General features: G+C 50.7%; 1 protein-coding gene across 1 annotated transcript in view; it reads right to left on the reverse strand.

Annotated features, from left to right (window-relative positions):
- HTT (huntingtin) overlaps positions 1-23,414 on the reverse strand; it is a 147,512-nt gene that overhangs the window by 42,021 nt on the left and 82,077 nt on the right. Inside the window, exons 37-40 of the mRNA XM_042937033.1 lie at positions 22,412-22,528; positions 18,699-18,821; positions 18,172-18,407; positions 16,924-17,066 (exon numbers count right to left, since the gene is read on the reverse strand). Coding sequence (XP_042792967.1) covers positions 16,924-17,066; positions 18,172-18,407; positions 18,699-18,821; positions 22,412-22,528 — 619 coding nt within the window. The remainder of the gene's footprint in view (positions 1-16,923; positions 17,067-18,171; positions 18,408-18,698; positions 18,822-22,411; positions 22,529-23,414) is intronic.

Raw genomic sequence — 23,414 nt, forward strand, 5'->3', positions numbered from 1 at the left:
TGCTCAGTGTGGAAAGGCTGAGCTCTGGGAGGCCTGGGGTCCCATTTGGGCTGCACCACGGCAAGTGCCCACGCCAGACCCCAGCCCACGCTCCACAGACTGCTGAGAGCACAGGGCCAGCACGGGCCCTCCTGGGGCGGGGCCACCACGAAGCCAGCCACCTGCTCCGCTTGGGCACGTCAGCGGCACGCCCGGTGGCACTCTGCCCACAAGCCTGTCCACGGCATCGCCCTCAAGGCCTGGACAAATCCCCTCCGGGAATTAGCGATTTCATTCTGTCCCCTCCTTTAGACGGATACAAAGTCAGCTCAAGACGCCTCCCGTGCCATCTGCCCGGGCTCCACACGAGCTGGCCCTCGCCCCAAGGACCAGCAGACACGCACACGCTGCAAGCCCAGCAGGAAGACCTAACACAGGTGGGGGCTGCCAACGGCTCCCTGCCTTCTGTATCTCGAGTCTCCTGGCGCCACGGCTGGGGAGTCAAAGTCTTATTTCCGGTTTAGGTTCTACAACATCCCAAGTGCAAAGGGGCCCTAACATGGGCAAACACAGACAGACTACGCTTTGTGTATTTGTTCCCTACTACTTTGTGACTGTTGCGCCTCTGACCTGAGGCAGAGAAAGAGAACTAACCAAAGCAGGGGAGTCACAGCACAGGACACCGGGCTGGCCTCCTGGGGCACCCAGGGAGCACGGCAGACATACTCAGAAGGTCAGTTCCAGCGAGACGTCCAGCGCTCGTCTTGTCTCCGGCTCCGTTTCCAGGGTTTTCTCTGGGTGCTGCGTGGACAGCATCACCCACCTCCGGCCCACTCAGCCCGGGCCCGGTCCTTCTCCGTGCCCTCCATTATTGCACGGGCTCCTTGAGGGCCAGTGGACACGAGGGAAGAGGCAGGCGCTGTCCTGAAGGAATAGGGGAGCCAGGCCGGAGAGCACAGGGAGCGACAGACCACGGAGGAGGGGGTTCACGGAACAGGGGCAGGAACCCACAGTCAGAGCTGTGTTCAGGTGCCCGGGATGCAGTGCAGGCTCTGGAATCAGACCACGGCTCCCCCACTTACCTGGCCCTGGCTGCACATCACCCGGGTCTCAGCTTTCTCATTTGCAAAATGGAACTGGGAGCAGCAGCTGCTCAGAGCATCAAACAGTAAAACCTGAGTGAAGGGCTCAGCAAGGCACGGGCCAGAACAAATGACCAGCAAGCAGGGCTGCTAGGAAGGTTCTCACGGCGTCTGGGGGCAGGGGGTTCGTCAGCAGAGAGGGCGAAGTGGACGGGAGAGCAGAGGAAGTCAGGCGGCTCGTTGGGGCGGGGAGGAGTCAGCAGCAACACTGAGGTCTGAGCATCTCCCACGGTGAGGACGGACCAAAGTGGCAAAAAGGAGCCAGAGTAAAGCAGCTATGCCAGGGGACGAGTTCAATTTTTATCCTAAGTGTGACGTGCTGGCAAGACACCAAGTCACACAGCTACGAGGAGGACGGACACGAGAGATCGAGGCAGTCAAGTCCGTGGGGCGACCCAGACTACGTAGACAATGATGAGTCATCTCTGCAGCAATGACCAAGCCGGGTCACAAAGGGGACAGTCCTACTGAGAGTGAGGTGGGAGACAGAGACAGAGACAGGGAGTGTAAGAGAAACAGAGGAGGAGAGACAGAGATACCAGGAGAGAGAGAAGAGAGACCAAGGATAGGAACCAGGAACAAGAATACCCAAAGGAGAAAAGACTCCTCTTTGCTAAATGGTGTGAGGAAAACTGGCTATTCACAGATAAAGAAGAAAACTGGATCCCCACCTTATACCACTCACAAAAATGAACTCGAAATCAATCAGACTTAAATGTAGAACCTGAAACCGCAGAACTCCTAGAAGAAAACAGGGGGAAGCTTATTGACTTGGGTCTTGGCAACAATTTTTTGGACGTGCCGCCTAAACCACAAGCAACAAAATAAAAAATTAAACAGGTGCCGGGGCGTCTGGGTGGCTCAGTCAGTTGAGCGTCCGACTTCGGCTCAGGTCACGATCTCACGGTTCGTGAGTTCGAGCCCCGCGTCGGGCTCTGTGGTGGCAGCTCAGAGCCTGGAGCCTGTTTCAGATTCCGTGTCTCCCTCTCTCTCTGCTCCTCCCTGGCTCATGCTCTGTCTCTCTCTCCTTCAAAAATAAATAAAAAAATTTAAAAAAATAAAAAATAAAAATAAAAAAATTTAAAAATAAACAAACAGGTGAGACCACACCAAACCGAAAGCTTCTGCACAGCAAACGACCAACAAAATGAAAAGGCAACCTACAGAATTGAAGAAAGTATGTGCAAACAACACATCTCGCAAGAGGCTAATGTCCAAAAAATATAAGGGACTAATACAACTCAATAGCAGACAACCGAAGAATCCGGTTAATGAGTGGGCAAGAGACCGACACGGGCATTTTTTCCCTAGACACACAGATGGCCAACAGGCGCATGAAGAGACGCTCCACGTCCGCCACGGTCAGGGAAACGGCAATCAAACCCACTACGAGCTCGCGCCTCCCCCCTCCTAGGACGGCTGCTACCAAAAAGGCAAGCGTTGGCGAGGATGTGGACAAAGGGGAGCCCTCGTGCAAACTGCTGCAGCCGCTGTGGAAAACAGCACAGATGTTCCTCCAGAAACTAAAAATGAAATGGCCACACGGTCCAGCGATCCCACCTCTGAGCATTTATCTGAAGGAAACAAAACCGCTATCTCGGAGGTACCTGCATCCCCACATTTACTGCAGTGTTACAACACCCAAGACGTGGAAACGACACCAGCATCCGTCAAGAGATGAAGGAGTAAAGAAGGTGTGGTATACATACGCAGTGGTCATGAAAAAAGGAGATCCTGTCATTTGTGACAACATGGACGGATCCTGAGGGCGTCATGCTAAATGAATGAAATAAGACAGACTGGGGCTCCCGGGGGGCTCCGTCGGTTGAGCACCTGACTCTGGATTTCGGCTCAGGTCACGATCCCAGGGTCACGGGATCAAGCCCTGCGTTAGGCTCCACGCTGAGTGTGGAGACTGCTTGGGATATTCTCTCTCTCGCTCTCTCTGCCCCTCCCCCACTGGCGCTCGCTCTAAAATAAAAACAAATAAAATACAATGAAATAAGTCACAAATAAAGACTAAAACCACATGATCTCACTTACGTGTGGAATCTGAAATACCGAACTCAGATGCCAAGAACAGACTGGTGGCTGCCAGAGGCAGGGGTGAGGGTGGGAGAATCGGGCGAAGAGGGTCAAAAGCACAAATCCCCGTTATTCACCCCAAGCTGTAACGTACCACATGGGGATTCTAGATAACACTGCCGTGTGGTGGACTTAAAAGTCGCTAAGAAAGCACATCTTGGGAAAATAAAGTGCGTAAGTGCGTGAAGTGATGGACGGTGCCAGAACTCACCGCGGCCATCACGCCACAGCGTCCTCGCACATCTAGTCAGTACGCTGTACCCGTCAGCAGGAAAGTGTTACGAAGTCACTTCCATCTCGGGAACGCTGGCGTGGGGGGAGACAGAAACCAGGAACACGTGCAATTAAGAGGCTGGAAAGAAAGCGTCATGAAGGAAGGCGGGCGGCGGGGGATCCGTCCCGCAGACACAGGAGGAGCACACGAGGCCTCTGCGCGGACGCCCCTGGTCACACGGCTACAAGTGGAGAAACCAGAGCGAGAGCGCGAGAAGTGCGACGTTTACTGTGAAAAGCCGTGAAGTGAGTAGAGAGAGAGGACAGGGGAGGAAGCCACAGAACAAAGAAGGGTCGGTTTGTATTTTGGTTCTTCTGTTTTTATTTTTTTTACGTTTATTTATTTTTTTGAGAGACACAGAGCCCAAGTGGGGGAGGGGCAGAGAGAGAAGGAGACAGAGAATCCGAAGCAGGCTCCAGGCTCTGAGCTGTCCGCACAGAGCCTGACGTGGGGCTCGAACTCCTGAACCGTGAGATCATGGCCTGAGGCGAAATCAGACGCTCAACCGACTGAGCCCCCCAGGTGCCCCAGGGTCGGTCTGTTTTTAGCCAGAGGCGCGGTTCTCAGCACAGCCACAGGCAAGAAGAAAAGACAACATGTGTGTTACCACACGCTGCACGACGGGGACGGGCGAATGTGTGCGCGAGACTCGGGACACACAAGGGGCAGGAGTGAGAGGAGCAGAGGGAAGAGGAGATGGGAGGAAGGGACTGCAGGGCTGTGTCTCTTTGTCCGGAGATGAGCCGACCCGAGGGGAGGGTGGGACACACATGCACTGGTAAAAGCTCTAGAAAGCCCCCTGGTCTGTCTGGAGCCCTTGGCAGGTGGCCGATGGGGCTGCTGGTCCTGCCGTGACGCCCACCTCTGATGTTTGTCACCTGGGAAATGCCTGGTTTCCGTCTCTGTCAGGTGGCAGCCTGCACCCCGAGGCCTGTCTCCCCTCCGGGAAGCAGTCCCCCACCGGGGCGAGCAAGCCCCTGTAAAGGGTGGGGGCTGCTAAGAGCTGCACCAGAGAAACACAGGAAAAAGGATGCAGCTCGCTTCCAGCCTAAGGCAGTCTTGTCTACCTTCCCTCTGCGCTTCCTCAGCCAGCAAGGCCAGGGTGCTGACCCTCACGAAGGTCAGGGGCCCGGGCTCCGGTCTCCACAGGGAGAAGAGCCCCCAGGGAGCAGAAACACCGTCCTGCACGGGCACACAGACGAGAATGGCCCTCTGCTGTGTGAGCCATGGAAATGCTGCTTGCTTGTTACAGCAGCTATGTGACCTCCACACAAGAGGAGTGCGAGTACCTGACCCGGGTTAGAAGATGCCCTGGGTGGGGCCTCCCTCCCCAGTCCCTAGCAGCGACCACTGGCAGAGACAGAGGGAAAGAAGGCCGGGCCCAGGGCACAATGTCCCGCGTGGCCGGGAGGCAAGGGAAGCCAGGTGGGCCTGAGGACCCGGGAGAAGGGCCAGGGCCTGGGGCCCGGCGACAGTGACAAAGGACTGAAGGGCACCCTGAGGCAGGAGGGCAGACAGAGGCTGTGCACAGAGCAGACCCCCCTTGTCCTGTCTTCTCGGAGCTGAAAGAGAGGTCTGTCCAGGAGCACTGCAGGCAGGGCTGGGGCAGGTGGGAGAAGCGGGCTTGGGAGGCAGGGGCTCCGCATTATTGGACCCCGAGGGTGGCGGGAAGTGCTATCAGCAACCCAGACAGAGGACAAAGGACCAGAAAACATGGCTGGGTTTTCCTTCTGGGTTTTACCATATGACCTTTCGGAGCCTCAACTCTCTCATCAGTAAAAAGGGGGATCTCACAGAGCCGCTCTAAGGACTGATGGGGCACCACCTGTGAAAGGCAGCACCACCCCACCCGCACACACCGTCGTCCCGGCAGTGCGGCCACCGCAGGCCTTGACGCCGGCCCGAGTGAATCTGGATCAACGCCCATCTTGTTACTGCAGGAGGAACCATGTTCTCCCTCTTCACGTGCTCCTGCGTGCAGTGGAACACTGACCCTTCCAGAAGCACCAAGAGGGAGCTCTGCCAGCCTTCCTGCTCCGCCCACAAGGAGGGAAGCGAGCACGCGGTGCTCGCCTTCTGCCGGCCCCGGCCCTGCTTCCAGGAGGGTCTCTCAGCTGCTGCTGCCCTTGGCAGAGTGGGCATCTGGACCAGACTGTGGTGCGGAAGGGCACGCGATGTGGACTTGAATCCAACACAGTAAGCGGCTTGGACTTACTGTGGCCACAGGCCAGAGGGCTTCAACCCAGCCGCACCAGCAACACAGCGACGTCACTCTCAGCCTGTGCCTTGTGTTCTAGCACCTGCTTCTAACTGGCTCATCTCGGCAGAGAGGACAGGGTGTTAGATACCCAGGTTTGTAGAAGGAGGCCAAGTGTATTTCTTGGCTGTGTGTTAAAGTTGGTTTGAATATGAAACAGGCCAACGATTTTGGGATTTTTATCCCCTTCTCTAAGGGACCGGAGTAAGACAAAACCAGAGGTCAAGGCCATTATTCAGACTAGTTCCCATTTTGAGAAATAATACCTGAAATGGACAGATTTGAAGGTCTCAATTTTTAGTGGTGGAGTGGAACTCACTGCCTTTGTTTAATCAAAACATAAATAAAAATTACCAACTTTCTATGTGAAGTGCACCTCATTTATATAAAAGTGCAAGATTATGTATTTAAACTTCATCTCAGAACCAATGAAATACGGTGATTCTGTTCCCCCAGTATCTTTAAAAGAAACGCAAAGTAAAAGAGATGGAGACAGAAATTTATATACACACAGACACCTTATTCGCAAATACTGAACCAACGAACAGCATCCAAGACAAGGCGGGAAAGTCCACGTGCCCGGCACCGAGTCCCAAGCTCTTCAGTAGAACATGCCGCGCCCCCCCCCCCCCCACCAACACCCTGTCCTGATACAGCGGCCACTAGCCACATGGGGCTGTTCTAACTTAAGTCAATTAAACTTAAATAAAATTAAAAACAGCTCCTTAATCACACTAGCCACATTTCAAGTGCCCAAAAGCCACAAATGGCTGGAGGCAACTGTATCAGTGCAGACGGAATGTTCCCACGATGCAGGAAGCTCTACTGGACGGCCCCGGGGTGGATTGCTGAGGAAAGGAAGAGCGGGAAGGGAGAGCGGTGAGCTGGCATACACCCGGAATGGCACAGAACTCCACGTGACGTGCAGGACACAGGACGGGTCACTCTTACCCCAAGAGGGTCAGAAAGTAGCATTCGGAGATGAACTGCTGTCCTTCTGGTATCAGACCCAAACCGATCGGTGGCCAAATATCAAAATGACCAACATACTCAAAATAACCTATTCTTCATGGGGCATAATTATTTTCTTGACTTTAAACTTATTACAGTGCGTCAGTGAAGCATAAATCAAAAGATCTTCAAAACAAAAATTCTTTCAAGGTTAGTAACGAGGAGGGTTTGAAACTCGAGTCCGCTGGATAATTGAATCCTGGCCGTGCCTCTGTCTGAGGGCAACAGCAATTAAATGAAGCAGCCATGAAGACGCCGCCTTCTCCGCGACCCCGGCCCCCGCCTGCCACCCCAGTGCCGCTGTGACCCTCGCCCCTGCGCTCCCAGCGGTCTTCGGGCCTTAGCCGAACAGAGCCTCTCGGAGACCCCATCCTCCCTCCTCACCCCAGCTTCGCCTACCGCCGCGCTACCCGCGTCCCTCCCCAGAAACAGCCAGACTTGTGCTTCTCTGTGTACCGTCCTTCCCACTGCCCTGTGACAGCCACGCTGGCCTAGCTGACCGCCACGCACCCAGAGCGCAGCCTGGCCGGGCGGACTGGGCACATCCCTGCCAAACGAAGGAAGGCTGAGAACGACAGCCATCTCTTGCTGTGAGGTATGTACTTGACACGCGTTTTAACTTGTACTAAAGCAGCACGTGCGCGACGTAAAACTCCAGTAACAGAGAGGGGCTCTGACCGTACGAGCGCCCTGCCCCGTCCTCTTCAGGCAACTACTTGTGTCTCCTGTCTCTAGCTCTCACGGTTGCCTCCAATATTCCACTCGACACGCTATATTGCTTGTGGCAGACCAACGACTGTTTGTCTGCGCCTCTGGCCTTCCTGTTAGGAAGTAATCCTCGCTCCCTCTCGACGAACACCGTCCTATCTGTCACCTGCCCACGTTGGCCAGAGTGCCGGGGGCTCACGCACACTCACAGGACTTGTGCCAGGGCTGAAACCACAGGCGGCCAGGGGCTCTCCTTCCGGCCACGAGGAAGAAGCCCACCAGATGACAGAGGCAACACAGAAATCAGAGTCGAAGCGTGAAATAACTCAACGAGGCAAGAGAATTAGAACGCCCGAGGTGCTCGTTCCTAAAGACAACAGTGACCCCTGTACTTGCAGGAACTCAAGCCAGTAACTCCTTTTCTTGCCGTACTGTAGGAAAGAGTCCTGCCCCGGCAACTGAAACTGCCGATTAGTGGAGTCATGCTGAGTAGTGGTTACAGACTCTCTCCTATGAGAGATGAGATGTAGGTCACTCATGCTGTCTGTCAGTTTAAGTCATTAAGTTTTTAGTTCTCTTGCCTCCATGGCCTCTATTTTTTGTTGTCAACTGTATAATTTTTTTAAATGTTCACTTATTTTTGAGAAAGAGAGAGAGACAGAATGAGTGGGGAAGGGGCAGAGAGAGGAAGAGAGAGAATCCCAAGCAGGTTCCATGCTGCCAGCACAAAGCCCAATGCAGGGCTCGAACTCACAAACCGTGAGATCATGACCTGAACCTACACCAAGAGTCAGATGCTCAAATGACTGTGGCACCCAGGCTCCCCTTGTTGTGTGGTAGGGTCCCCTCCCTAAGCAAAGAGAAAACACCTCAAGACAACCTGACTAGACATGTACGTGACAACATCCTTTACGACCTTGTAACATGAGACCAGCTAATCAGACTACATGTTTATGTGTGACCATATATGGAAAACAAAGAAGTAAAAAAAAATATATATATATAAAAAACTACATCATGCGGTGTTCGGGGCTCAGTTCTTTGGATACGAACCTAACTGAGCGGTGCCGGCAGGAATAAAGTTGCTTCCTGGAAAGAAAAGCCTCGGTGTCACAACTCTCTGTGTGAGAATCCGGCTACATTACTTGGGGGCTCGTCTGGGATTCGGAGATGGTGCTTTTCCACCTCCTTTGCCACCGGGGACGCGAACCTTGGGGCGCCAGGAGAGGAGCCCTTGCCAGGCGCCAGCGGACCGCTTGATCCACAGCAGACTAGCCCTCCCAGCGCACCAGGGCGAGGACCTCACGTGCACCAACGGAACCCGTGAGGCCCAGGAACCAGCTCAGGGAGACTGAAGCGGGTTGGAGTCGCCGTGTGACTGTGTGTGGGGACTTGTCTCTCGTTCATTCCCTGGGTCAATGACTGTGACAATCAGAGCCAACTGTCTCTGGATATTCTACCTCAGAACAGGGACTGTAAGGAATATTCCCAAGCAGCTGCCAAAACTCCTTTCGCTTCGGGGAAATTCCCCGTCTTCTCCGGACTGACATGCACTGCCTAATCCCACTGGTGGAGAACAAAACAAAAGAATCCTAGAGTCTGTCCCTGTCTGAGCTGACAAGAATTAAAACTGGGAATTCTCTTTCTCTGCCTTCTGCTGGCACCTCCTCTCTTCTGCCTCCCCCCGCCACCCAACCGCTCCACCTGGGGGTCGGCCTGCAGAACTGGCTGCTTGAGCATCATCAGCCCCTCCTCGCACGCCAGAGGTCAGGAGCGGAAGACCACCGAAGCCAGAGTTCCCCACTGGTGCCCCAGGCAAAAACAGACAGTGGGGAACAAATTGATTAACTCTTAAATGGACACAGATGGAACATATTTGGCATTTAAGTGGATTTAAGTTTGTTGGTTTACAATAGACATATCTTTAGAGTTATCAGCATTAAATACACAAAACTTTTTCCTTCCTAAGGTATTCTAAAGGTCAAATAATCTGCCATCTCTGTTGCAATTTGTCAGCAAAAAGGTGACTTAAAATGACGGTTAATTTTGTCTGTCTCGAAGTTTTCATGGGTAAATGTTAAGATAGCTTTCAAAGTCTTTGGTAACCTAAAACGTTAAAGTTTTGCTTCCATGATAAATTAAGATTAAATTAATTACATATCTCACGAGATAAGAGGCTAAAGCACTAATGACTAGATGTAGGTTTGTGCTTCTGACTTGTTGCAGAGAAACTAAGGACATTTGGATCTGTGGGAAAACATCCTTTATGCTTAGTGGATTCGTAAGTTTGCCATCTAAAAAATTCTGATATAACAAGAGTTCACAACCGATTACTAGTTTTCACTGGAGACTAAGGCTTCTAAGAGTTAAAAATCTGCTAAATGTAGTTAAAACTGATAAAAATAAGAAAAGCCAACTCTGTATGTGAAAAAGTAGGAGATACAGGGGCGCCTGGGTGGCTCAGTCAGTTAAGCATCTGACTTCGGCTCAGGTCATGATCTCACAGTCCGTGAGTTCGAGCCCCGCATCAGGCTCTGTGCTGAAAGCTTAGAGCCTGGAGCCTGCTTCAGATTCTGCGTCTCCCTCTCTCTGACCCTCCCCCGTTCATGCTCTTTCTCTGTCTCAAAAATAAATAAATATTTTAAAAAATTAAAAAAAAAAAGTAGGAGAATATAAAAAAAGTTATAAAAAATAAAAAAAAATATTTTTGTTACAGGTAAGAGAAAGCAATTTTGTCCTAAATGAGACTGGTTATTTGGAGAAGAATGGCTAGGGACAAAATCTAATACAAAGAAAAGTCGTAGAAGGTTTGTGAAGGGAAATCTTTAAAAAGAAATTTTACGTGTGGCCAAGACGGACTCAGGTTAAAATCAAAGGATTTTAAAAGTGCGCTGGGTTAAGATTAAAATTCCTCCTCCTTTGATCCAGAAGCTGAGAAGGTGATGGCAGCACCCTCGGTGCCGGCCTCCAAATCCTCCACATTTGTGCTGTTCCTGTTCAGCAGAGGACTGGGTGCCTCTGCCACCTCCCTAGGAGGGAGGGAGGATGTACGAAGGGCTTTCACTAAGATACATGGGAGCCATTTTACTACACCCGGCCCACTGTATGCCAAAGAGGGATGTCCACATAGCTGAAACCTATTTATGTGGGTATTGTTGAGAAAGGCAGGGAAATAGGCCTGGACTGTGGCCCTTTAACCCCCTGCCTCAACAGCCAATAATCAATATGCAAGTTACCGCTGGGCCAAAATAAAACTAGCGCATCCTACGAGAACCATGAAAAGTCTTGCTTGGTCACAGTTCATACCCCCAAGGTCCTGCAGGCGGGAAACGGAGGGGTAAGGAAAAACCAGGAAAGACCAAGCCAGCTCTCAGACCTGGGGTCAAGCATGGGTTAAGAATGACTACTCCCGGCACCTCGCAAGATCGACAGGGCTTCTGGCTGCCAGTCTCATAGCCAGCCAAAACATGGGGCCAGGAGATGAGGTTTCTCTGGCCAGCTGTAGAAAATTGAGATGAGCGACAACTTTCTTCCTTTTTCCTATAGGTGGGTAATTCCCCAACCAAGGCATTACTAAGCAACGTAAAGTTTACTGGCAACCCTTTCTAAAGTCCAGCAATCAGGAGGGGACACAATTAAGGGCCCCTTACCTGTACCCAACACAGACCTAGACAAGGAGGGAGGGAAGTCTCCCACCTCAACCTCCTCCTCCTCCTCGGATCCTCAATTTCTTTATATACGTATATAAAAAAATACAATTCTGCTCCCTGCTACCCACCTTATCCAGGACCTCCCCGTAATGTAACAGCCATGTTTCCCCTACAAAGAGCTAGAATGCCAGAAGAAAAAACCTTCATATTACAAGGTTTAAGACAGATAAAAGGAGATCCAGGTAAATTTTCTGATCGGATAAGCATATAAAGACTTTTCAAAATATTACGTTTGTTTTTGAGTTGACCTAGAAAGATATAATGCTTTTGTTAAACCAGACCCTTAATGAGATGGATGTTTTGAAAAAAAATTAAGGAAATCTAAGATTTAGCCCTTAAATTATGCTAAAATTAGCCAGTATTTTGCAAACACAAAATGAGAGCCCGATGGCCTTCTTGGAGAGGTTGAGGGAGGCTCTCACTAAATATATGGCTATCTCCCCTGACACCTGTAAGGCTGAGATGATTTTAAAGGACAAATTTGTCACTCAATCAGCCCTAGATATTCAGAAAAAATGCAAAAATTGGCTGTTGGCCTTGAAGGGACCCTGGAGGAGCTCTTACAAGCTGCCAAGCGGATATATTACAACCAAGATCAACAGAAAAATAAGAATAAAAAACAAAACAAGACAAACAAACAAAAACAGAAAAGGAGGCTTAAAAAAAAAACTCTGAGGCCTTAGTGGTGGCCTTACGTACTATGTCAGACCGGACATCCCGAGGTCCTGGTACCAAGTGCCATTTATATGGCCATTTGGAGCACTAAAATGAGAATGTCCTCCGAGGGGACAACCAAAATGAAAATCCCATAAGCCACGCCCCTTATGTGGAGACAATCACTGGAAATCTGAATGCCCTCGGGGACCTCTCTCTGTGAGGGCTCAGATAACAATGTCCCTGGGAGGGACTGACCGGGGCCTGGGGATCTTCATGGTGGCTCCCCAAAACCAACTGTCCATCAGAAACCCAGAGCCTCAGGTAACTCTAAATATAGAAAGAAAACTGTTTGATTTCCTTCTTGACACCAGGACTACCTTTTCTGTCGTCCTTTCCACTCCAGGCCAACCATCCAAACACAGCGGGACAATTAGAGGCTTCTCCAGAAAACTTCTAACTAAATTTTTCTCTCAGTCCCTGGGGGGTATATGGGGAAACTTGATTTTTTCTCATTCTTTCCTGATAACGCCAGAGAGCCTTGCTCCCTTGCTAGAAAGAGACATTATAACTAAATTAGAGACTATGGTGCTACCAACTCCAGGACAGATAAACAATTAGGTGAGTTGTGGAAATTACTGGATATTGTAGGTTGTAGATACCAGGGTTCAGGAAAACAGTTTGCCGGCTATATCAATGAGTAAGGGAGACTCAATCCCACCTACTCGCCCCTCCAAAAAAACTGGGGTCTGACTCCTAGACACTCTCTCCGGCCCTTGGGATGGTTACAAACAGAGCAGGGCAATCACTATTACCAAGCTCACCGAGCTAAAAGATGATTAAAACACAGCATCAGGCCTTTCATTTAGGGAGGGACAAAACTTACCAAATGGCCCAAAGGAGGTTTACTGAAAAAAATCTGTCAAGGACAGTTCTGCAAATGGTATCAGCCTGTGAAGTGTGGCTTAGAAACAATCCTTTCAACCACAAACTTGCTCTCCCAGGCAGTCAAGGAACTGGAGGCCATCCAGGAAAGACTAACAATTAGGTTTCATTCCTATGCCAAGGTCAAAGCAATTCCAACATCTGTTGGTATGGATTGATACTTTTACTAATGAGTAAAGACCTTCTTCTGCAAGACAAAAAAGACACAAAAAGTAATAAAAGTTCTGTTTTCTAGAGTAATACCCAGGTTTGGCTTGCCTAAACTTTTGCAAATTAATAATGGTAAATGGCTGCTTTGACTCTTTCTTTGGTAGAACTCCTGGCTCTTGAAAAAGTTTTATACCTCAAAATAAAGCAGACTGTCTGCTTATACTCAGCAAAACTTTAAATAAGTCCTCACAAGCATTAGATGCTTAAAAAAAATTTTTTTTTAAATTAAATTAGGACCAAACTCTTGGAAATACAGCCACCATTGATTACTTTTACTGCGCTCCTGCTTCTCTATCACCTAGGTTATGAAAGATTCCCCGACATACGTTGTTTACAAAGTCAGGGTCTCTCCTAGATTGTTTGACAGGTTTGAAAACTGTAGACGTTATCTTAAGATGCCATCTTGTTGGTCAGTATAATCTTTACCCTGGGTTTTCCTCTTTGTGTCTGCTAGTGTTTATGCCGCCTCATGCCTGCCAGCCTTCCTGTAAGACCATGCTGTGGGCCACTGAACTGACCCTTGGGTAGACTCTAACTGCTGTACCCCTACACTGTCCCTTACCAGCTTGAAGAAGCCAGAGTGCTCACCGACCCTGCTCTCTAACAGCAGTTACAGGCCCTGTTCCAGAGGAGAAATAAATAGGGAAAGGGCTAACGTTAGGCAGGGAGAGAGAAGGGACCTTCAGGGAGGCAGACTGCAGCTGCAGGCGGGAGGCTGAAGGAGCAGATGGGGTTCTCCCCTTACGAAATCCTGTATGGGCACCCTCCCCCATTATCAAGGGCATCAGGGGGCATCTAAATGAGATAGACAATCTAACCGTAAGACAACAGATGTGGACCATTGGCTCTACCCTAAACACTTTACACCATCGGGTCGGGGAGCGATTACCTGTGAGCTGACCGCAGACGCTCACCCCTTTAAGCCAGGAGATACAATATGGATAAAGGAGTGGAAGGGCCAACCCCTAAAATCCCTCTGGAGGGTCCCGTTCACTGTCATTGTGTCCGCCCCTACTGCAGTAAAGGTAGCTGACGTGGGCCCCTGGATTCACTACAGCAGAGTGAAGCCAGCGTCTCGAAACTGGGAATGCCTTCCTGATCCATCAGTGCTATGCAAGCCGACCATACGGAAGGAGCAGTCGGCAACTCCAGAGCCTCCGGGAGACTGCGGCCCTGCTTCAGCCACTCCAGGAGCTGACTGATCTACGCACGGCGGAAGCCTGAGGAATCGACGGTCCGATGCAACAACAGACTGTCCTTCTTTTCTGCGTGTTTCCTTGCCGCGAGGCACGGCCACGCCTTGTTTCTCACTAGTACTGAGATTCTTGTTCTACTCGCTGCCGCCGAAGTGGCTGGCTGGAAACGTGGGGAGAGGTTTCTGTTAACACTCGCCGTCCTTTTGTGGACAGGGTACCGACACGGGAAAACAATGGTGATAAGAGACTAGAAAATCAGATCCCCACAGACCTTATAGTAAAACAAAATATCCCAGTCCTACTACCGGGGTTTGGCTTCTCAAAAGCTCAATTATTGGAAAAAAACTGTCTTGCCTAGTGGGAAAAAAGTTCATCGTCATCTCTGTTAAAAACTTAACATGCCTCGGGGCGCCTGGGTGGCTCGGTCGGTTAAGCGTCCGACTTCGGCTCAGGTCATGATCTCACGGTCCGTGAGTTCGAGCCCCGCGTCGGGATCTGTGCTGACAGCTCAGAGCCTGGAGCCTGTTTCGGATTCTGTGTCTCCCTCTCTCTCTGCCCCTCCCCTGTTCATGCTCTGTCTCTCTCTGTCTCAAAAATAAATAAATGTTAAAAAAAAAAAAAAAACTTAACATGCCTAGGCCAAAGATTTTATAATTCAACTGCCAAAAAAACTCAATGGTGGGGGACCCCAGATCACCTTGAACCAGATCCCCACCCCTTATCTAACTTCCTCATCTCTGAGAGGCCGGAGACCATGTCAACGCAGCCATCAAATGGCGGGTCCAGGTGGACTACACTAGATACGTGGAAGGACAGCCTACATAGTACTTCCCTCAGGCTGGTCAGGGTCATGTGTGCTGGAAACTCTTCGTCCATCTTTCTTCCTGCTCCCACTTACCAGAGGGAGACATCAGGGAGTCCAAGTGCGTGGCAACAGGGAAACAAAGGAAGCGGCGTGCCTTACACCTTGACAACCAAAAAAATGATGGCCTCCTGAGCCTATAATCCGATATCATGGCCCTGCCACCTGGGCAGAAGATGCGTCCTGGGGTTACCACGCTCCCATTTACACGCTAAACCGCATAATCAGACTACAAGCAGTTAACCAATAAAACCGCCAGAGCTCTAAACTTACTTGCCGAACAAGAAACCAAAATGGGCCATGCTATCAAAATCGCTTGGTCTTAGATTACCTACTTCCTTCTGAGAAAAAAGTTTGTAAAACGTTTAACCTAAGCAACTGCTGCCTACACGTAGATAATGAGAAAAAAGTCATAAAAGAAATCACAAATCAAATAAAAAGGATTGCTCGTGTCCCTGCTCAGACCTGGAACGGTTAAAACCCCAGGGAGTTATTTGGGGAATGGTTTTCAACTTTCAGGGGATTCAGAACTCACATAGAAATTATCCTCCTAATTCTGAGAGGTTGCTTAAGCCTACCCTGCTTAGCTCCCCTGGTTGTACGGTCTGCCTCCAGTCTCATTGAGGCCATAATTCAAAAAAAAAAAAAAAAGACGGCCACTCGTGTTAACGATGTTATGAAAATATAAACCTCCAAACCAAGATGATGCTCTTTGACCCAAAATAGAGGGATCCAAGCACCAAAGGGGGGAATATGGTAGGGCCCCTCCCTAAAGAAAGAAAAAAGACCTCAAGGCAACCTGACTATACGCCTACGTGACCAACATCCCTCACGACCTTGTAACATGAGACCGCTTAATCAGACCCCATGTTTATGTGTTACCACATATGGGAGATAAAGAAGTAAAAAATATATAAAAAACTATGCCACGTGGCATTCGGGACTCAATTCTTTGGGTGCAAACTCAACTGAGCGGTGCCAGCAGGAATAAAGTTGCTTCCTGAAGGAAAAAAAAAAGCCTCACTGTCACGACTCTGCGAGAATCCTGCTACAGTTGGGCCAACTTTAGACATGACTATATAACCCCAACAATGTGAGAGGAGATTAGTGACCCTTCCATCCCTCCACCTCGTCCTTCCACTCCCAAATTAAGTTAGTTTCCCTTTTATTTTTCTCAGAAATAAAAACATTTTCATTCTGTTCTGAAACTACAGTTAAGTAAGTTTTCAATGTTTTACTCATACATTGACTATAAAACTGAAAACTGAGGAAACCAATTTGACAATAAATTTCATATTAAAAAAAAAAAAACCTGAAAACTGAAACAGCATTTATATTATGATTGATTACGTGAATATAGCTCCCAACAAAGCCAAGAAACCTAAAAGGATGACATTTCTTTTTATAGGTCCTTGGTCATGTTACTTATGTTTCCTAGACATTACAATTGCCTCTTGTTTTTCCTGCTAAGAGAAGAAAGAGATGGCGGTACCCTGTAACTCGAGTGTTCCAGCTTCCCACTCATTCAATCTAAATCAAGGCATTCTTCGTGAAAACACCCATTTTCTCTTGGAGCATGCCTACTGTCCTACTATGGATCGGCTGCTTCCTCTGCAAACTGCATGGCTGTCATCTTGTGACTTCTCTCTTGGGGTCATTGTCCTTTTTACTTCACAATCGTATGTAAAGGTACAAAAAGATCTCGGGCCTCCAAATTTTTAAAAGAGGAGGAAGCCCTCTGGTTTGTTTTTTTCAACAACCAAACACCTTCCAGTGCACAGTGAGCAGGGCAGAACTTGTACCGGGCAGCCAAGTTCCTGCCCCCGAGAGTGCCCGGCGCAGGACAGGGACCGCACAGATGCTCTGCGAAAGTCGGTCTGAGGCACCTACCAGACTTGAAGATGTGGATGAGACACATCAGCAGAGTGCCCAGTTCTTGGCAGTAGAAAGTATGTTGCTGTTCACTCATTTCCACTTTGAGCTGCTTTGTAACAATATCCTCCAAAAGAATGCCAACTAGTTGTAGTAGAAATCTTCAAAGAAAGGGGAAAATGTGATGGTGAATTAGGTGACTGTTACAGAGCACTTATGTGACATCCAGTAGACATGGGGGGCGGGGGGGGGGAGTAAAGACAGAAGTGAAGTGAACAAAGTAACATTTAGTACCATCCCTTTGGATTAAGTCACCTTCCCTCTCTGCACATCACCTTCCTCATTTATGAGATGGCAGTACACATATACAACTTCAGGACTGTTAGGATAAAATGACATGCAGTGTTTCTTTAAAGCTTTGCAAACCAGAAAGTATCACAGAAATAGAAGCCGGCAACCTGCTGTAGCAATTTAACGTTTCATCCATTTTAGCCACCTGCTTAAACGTAGCAGAGGGAGCCACAGGCCACCTGGTTGAACTTGCAACCAAGAGGGTGTCGAGCAGGTTTACTGGGTTTACCTCCACAAACGCACCGGCATCTCCGCCGACGACCAGTGAAGGGGCAGCTAAATGGATGTTACGAGGACCTGCCTCGAAGGAGCACGTCAGCACAAACCACGCTCACTGGACATCTTGCCAGCTCTACCTTACTGAGCACCGCAATCCAGAAAAAGTGGACACACGCTTATCTAGGTAACATGCGTTACTGGCCCTGACTCGTGATCACTGCCCTCAAGGAGGTTCCAAATAATCTGTGAGGGTAGACACGATGCCACAAGTACAACAAGGGGAGTACGTGGGACGGTCACGCTGCCAGGAAGGAGGATTTTATGACTGTGTTTAGAATGGCCAACACACACGAGAATAAAAAGGAGACTGACTTTTAGTGGGTCTTCTTAGCTTTTTAAATTCTCTTCAGGCCACACCCACCCTCACTGCCAGCACAGGGGGCAGGCGGGCCCTCAGTGCCCACCGCCATGGTGAGCCACAGTGTGGTCTTTAACGAGGACACGAGACGGGATGGGACCGAGACGCGGGAGAGACATGGACCCAGGGCCACAGATGAGGCACAAGGGCCAGAGCAAGCACACCCACACAGACCTCTTTACCCCACTCGCAGCGCTGAAGTGAGACCAGGAGTGACCGAAGACTTATGGATGGGCCGTAGGCCGCGGGCTGGTTAAAGGCACAGACACAGAGCATACCTTGAAAACGTTTCTTCCGGCAAGCTCTTCATTTGTCTCCCTTCATTGTGTTCTTCTGGTGTCGAAGTACTGTCCCCCTCTCTTAGCCTATTAATTATTGGACAGGAGATTAAATATGGAGAGAAAGAGAGCTCCTGAATACGAGAAAGAACAATGTCTTCAGTTGACTGGGAAATGAGAACCCTCAAAATGGCTAGGATTCCTGATATCCACAGCTGAACAGTGCTCACAGGTGCCTAAAAGAAAGAAAATAAGTTATAAAGGAAAAAGAAAATTACATTTTTCCTAATTGCCAGTTTCATGAATGAAAATCACCCCTGTTTACCATTCTATCAATAAAGCTAACAAATTATCATTAGCTCAAAAGTGCGGTCCCAGATAAGAGCATCAACACCATCTGGGAACCTGTTTAAAATGCAAATTCTTGGCCCCGCCATGGCCCCACAGGGCCCGCAGGCAGCTGACGAACCACCGTGCCACACGGTGACGAATGAATCTAAGACGCCGTCACGACGCAGGCTACTCACCATTGTGTCTGGAGTGACGAACATACTCCGTAAAAGCATGTCCACGGGACGGAGGGAGGAAGGGGCCAGAATCTCAAATAAAGTATTTAACACGCCAAGGGCTTCGTGAGAATCAATGTGCATCTGTTGCAATCAAACATCACAAAAGTTTTCCCGTAAGCCAACAAAAATGTTAACATTTCTACTTCAAGTTAGGTACCTCAAGGTCAAATGCCCTTACCACCCCTGCACTTACATACGTCCTCACGTTAGACGTGAAGCAAGCAAACAGCTTTTAGAACACTGCAGCTGCTGAAGTTTTTTCACAAGGGCAACCTTTTCATTTAGGTCTTTATTACATAAACAACGTACATTTTCTGTAAACATTCAAAGATTTAAAAGTATGGAAAAGCCGGCTGGAACTGCACCACCACTCTGGGACAATCCCCGCCCGCGTCCTGGGACGAGTCTCCAGTGCGGCTCTCTGTGCACACGTCATTTAGCTCTCTTTCCTTCTTTGCTTTACCTGCACCTCATCCTTACTCGGCCAGCTGTAACGACCTTTAACAAGCTGGTGTACAGTTAACTTTTGAACAACACAGGGGTCAAACGCACCCACCCCCAACACTGTTGAAAATTCGTGTGTTAACTTCCGACTCCCCCAAAACTTAACTACTAACAGCCTGCTGCTGACCAGAAGGCTGGCCAATAACAAAAACAGTTGAGTGGCACGTACTGTATACACGTATTACATGTGGTATTCTCACAATACAGTAAGATAAGACAAAATGTTATTAAGAAAACCACAAGGAAGACGAAACACATCTACAGTATTGTCCTGTGTTCAGAGAAACACATCCGCGTGGAAGTGGACCTGTGCAGCTCAAATCCGTGCTGTCCAGGGGTCAACTGTACGTACTTCTCTTTAACTTTCCCCATGTTCCTACGATCACGTATCCACACACACCTAGAGATCTTTAAGTGGTTTTGAAAAATCATGTTATAAATGTCTCGGCTTTTTTCCCTTAAAATCGTAACGGAAAACTCCCAAGGCAACAGGTTTTAAAATCTAACATTTTTAACGGATGCAAAATATTCCAAGCTAAGGTTCTACCAAAACGTGTTCAACCGCTGCCTTCCTAATGTTCATCACGAAGAGCGTGTCCAGACCCAGTAAACATGGCTGCAGACACGCGCTGTTCTCACATGCCCCCCCCCTCCCCCCCCCCCCCAGGTAAAGAGACCATCCTGAGAGCTTCTGCAACCCCCATTCCTTCCACCAGGCCTGCACCTGCCGCCAGCTCCTTCTCTTCTGGGTCCTCAGGAGGAGTGCGCCGGGCCCACACCAGGCGACCCCAGTGTGCCCTGTGAGGGGCACTCCCCCTCCGCTTTCACCCCCAGTGAGGCCCAGGCCCAGGCCCTGACCCCTCCTTCCGCCTCTGGCTGCCACCCCACATGTATTCCTTCTCAGCCTCTTCCCCGTGCCTCTCCACCAACACCCCTGAGCCACGCTTCTGCGCCCTCCACCCCCGCCAACTGCTCCCCAGTGGCTTCCAGCCTGCCAAATGCAGGGTCAGCTCCCAGCTCATTTGCTGGGCCTATGAGCAGCCCAAAGATGACCCCTCTCTTCTCCACAAAATGCCTTCCTTCCTTGGTTTTAACAACGCCACCCCCCACCCTGCCCACGCTTCCTTCCCCACCTCCTCCACGGACTCGTCCTCACCTCTCTGGCCCCTAAGCTCAGAGCTTGGCCTTCTCCTCCCCATCTGCACGGGTCCCATGGTGATCTCTTCCCCTCCCGACGTTCACCTCCTGGCCAGTTCCGTCTGGACAGCTGCAGACTCGGACGCCCAAATGCCTACCTCAGCCTCCCCCAGTGCCTCCTGGGTATGCCGACTGCACACACCCAGACCAGGATCTCCTCTCCTCCTCACCTCCCCGACGTGCCTCCCTCCTCACATCGACACAGAAGCCGCAAAGCTTACTGCTTCTGCTTGTACCCTGTGTCCAGCAGGTGGCTACTGCTCGCCACGCCATTCGCCCTCCTGGGGCACGCCACCTCCGTGCCTTAGGCGGGTCCCCCTGCTCTGCCCTCACGCCCGCCCTGAGGCTGCCTCAGCTCTCAAATGACACCAGGCCACTCGTTTGTACCAAACCCTCTACAGGCCTCCCCAAGCCCCCCACGCTGGCCGGAGAGGCCCACCCAACCCCCAGACCCTTGCTGCCTTCCCTGCTCCGCACGAACACTCTGTTCCACCCGTATGGTCTCTCCACGTTCTTTGAACCTACTGGGCAGCCTCCCACCTCAGGGTCTTCACTGATGATGAGCCTAAAAAGCTCTAACCCGGTCAAGTTTATACAAACTTAGCAATGCAGCCCCGCCCTGACACACCCACCTCTCCTCCGCTTTCCCTACAGTCCCTGCCGTCATCTGGTTTTACGCATGACTAATCTACTTCCTGATGTCTGTCACCTCCATCTCCAGCCAATAAAACTGTCACTCCAAGAGGGCAGGCTTTTCACGGCGCGGCTCACGTCTGGCTCACGTCTACGTCTGCCGCGGGGACCGAGGGATGCCCTGCACGACTTCCCTAGGGAAGGTGCACCTGTGCTCGGCCACCAGGCGGGCGCTCGGCAGTGTCTCACGGACGTGCTCGCATGCGGTTCCATGGTGGACGTTTACCAGGCGTCCTACCTTCAACCTCCACCTTCCTTAGATCGTGCACATGGCGAGTAAGAGACCGGAAGAAAGTTTCTGGAGTGCTATTCTAAAAATATAGATCCACAGGCATGGAATCCAGGACCACGTTAAAACACCCAATTCATTAAAACTGCCATCAGTCAGTGCCATCGGAAGCCAAGACTCCCTCCCTCTGACTGGCCTCAGCATGCCAGGATGACAGGCCCACTAGGAAACGAGAACGGGGCCAAAGCTCTGAAGACCGTAACTCCTGCCACAGCGTGTCTACACATCTGCACCAACCGCCAGGAGCCAGGAACACCGCACGTTACCCGAACTACCTGCTTCCCTGGCGGAGATAGTCAAGGTGAACAAACAGGTGTCTGCTGACTGCATCCAGAGCGCTGAAGACCAGAGCTCTGCTGACAGCCGCCGTCTCCTGGAGGGCGTCGGCACACTCCCCTGCCGCCCCCGGAGGCACCCCAGCACCCCGCTTACAAAGGGCGCAGGGCATCCCGCCCTCTGATGCCTGGTGGCAGCCATGGCTCAGAAGCTGTGCAACGGGCGGCCTCCATCCGGTACAGCACAGCCAGATCATCTTTCCACTTCCATCGTGGAAATAACTGACCGCATCGTTTGATCACAGAAATTCTGCTTAAACGATGGACCACTGCTAAACTGTTTTATGAGCGATAAGGAAAACCAAACACTTGAAGGTCAGTGAGTAGAATGAGGGAGGCAGCACCACCGGACAGGAAAGGACACGGCCCTGGAGTCAGACCGGCACAGCCCCGGCCCTGGGCACGCTCCAGCTGTGCACCCCTGGGCGGGCTAGATAACAGCTCTGAGCCTCAGGCTCCACTCTTGTGAAGCAGGAGACAAAGGCAACCGGAGGTGGTCACTGAGAATAAACGAAAATCCCTGCCCTGAGACCGGCACTGATAAGGATCGCCAGCCGAACGCGTTTTGATTCAATGAAATGCCAGTCACCAGCGCTGCCACTTACAAACGTGTCACAATGACTCCACAGCAATGACGCGGACGGGGCACAAACCTGCTGCTTGGCCAACATCGGGAGGATGACGTCGGCGATCTGCCGGGACAGCCGCTTCCACTTGTCCTCGCTCTCCTTGTGGCATTGCTGCAGGACCAGGATGAACATCTCCAGCACCTGCGGGGTGCAGGCGGGTCAGACTCCAGGGTGCAAAGACACGTGAGGCCCAGGGAGGGCCTGCTGCCCCCGACGCAGCCCCGGCCCGGGGACACACGACACGAGGGACACCGAAAGAAAGCGCAAGGGGCACAGCTCAGCTGCACGCTCGTTGGAGTCACCCACCATGGCGGTACTCCTGTGCTTCTACGGAACTTACAAGACTTCACCACCAGAGAAAAGGCACAAAAAGAGAATAAAATTTATATAAACTTTTGGAGAAACACAAACACAGCCTTGATTAAGCTTTTCTACAGATGCCTCGTGACTTTTGTGTCCGTTAATTTCAACTTGGTGCTCTTTAGAAAGGGAATCTCCTACCAAGTAGTACTTGCCTTCAGAAGAGTTATCCACATCATAACTGGTCGAGCACCAGTTCTGAGCAGAGACATCTAAAAGCCTGTTTTTGTAAATACAGTTCTATCGGCACACAGCCGCACACTTCATGACCACACCGGCTGGGACATCGTCCACAGCAGCTGAAGTGAGGTGTTTCAGTCTAAAACACTGAAAATACCCGTCACCTGCTTGTTTACAGAAAACACCTGTCACCCTGGTCTACACAAGCGCCATGAAGAGAGATGCGCCCACTGAGGCCCACTCTCCATAGAGCCGGCCCCGACCGCCCCTCCACAGCTGCCTCTCCACTCAAGGGGCCTGGCAGCCCTTCTCCCCCAAGAGGGGAGTGTGCACTCCGTGTGGACCCTCCTCAGCAAGGCTACCCGACCCTCTGTCCTCTCAAAAGGCGGAAAAGCTCCCCGAGCACGTGTGGCTGACGGGCCACTCTCTAGGCCTCCCTCCAACCCATCGTGCTTGGTGCTTTACATCGTAATCACGGGATTTCAGT

The sequence above is a fragment of the Panthera leo genome, chromosome B1 (genome assembly GCF_018350215.1).
Source record: "Panthera leo isolate Ple1 chromosome B1, P.leo_Ple1_pat1.1, whole genome shotgun sequence".
NCBI classification, from domain to species: domain Eukaryota; kingdom Metazoa; phylum Chordata; class Mammalia; order Carnivora; family Felidae; genus Panthera; species Panthera leo.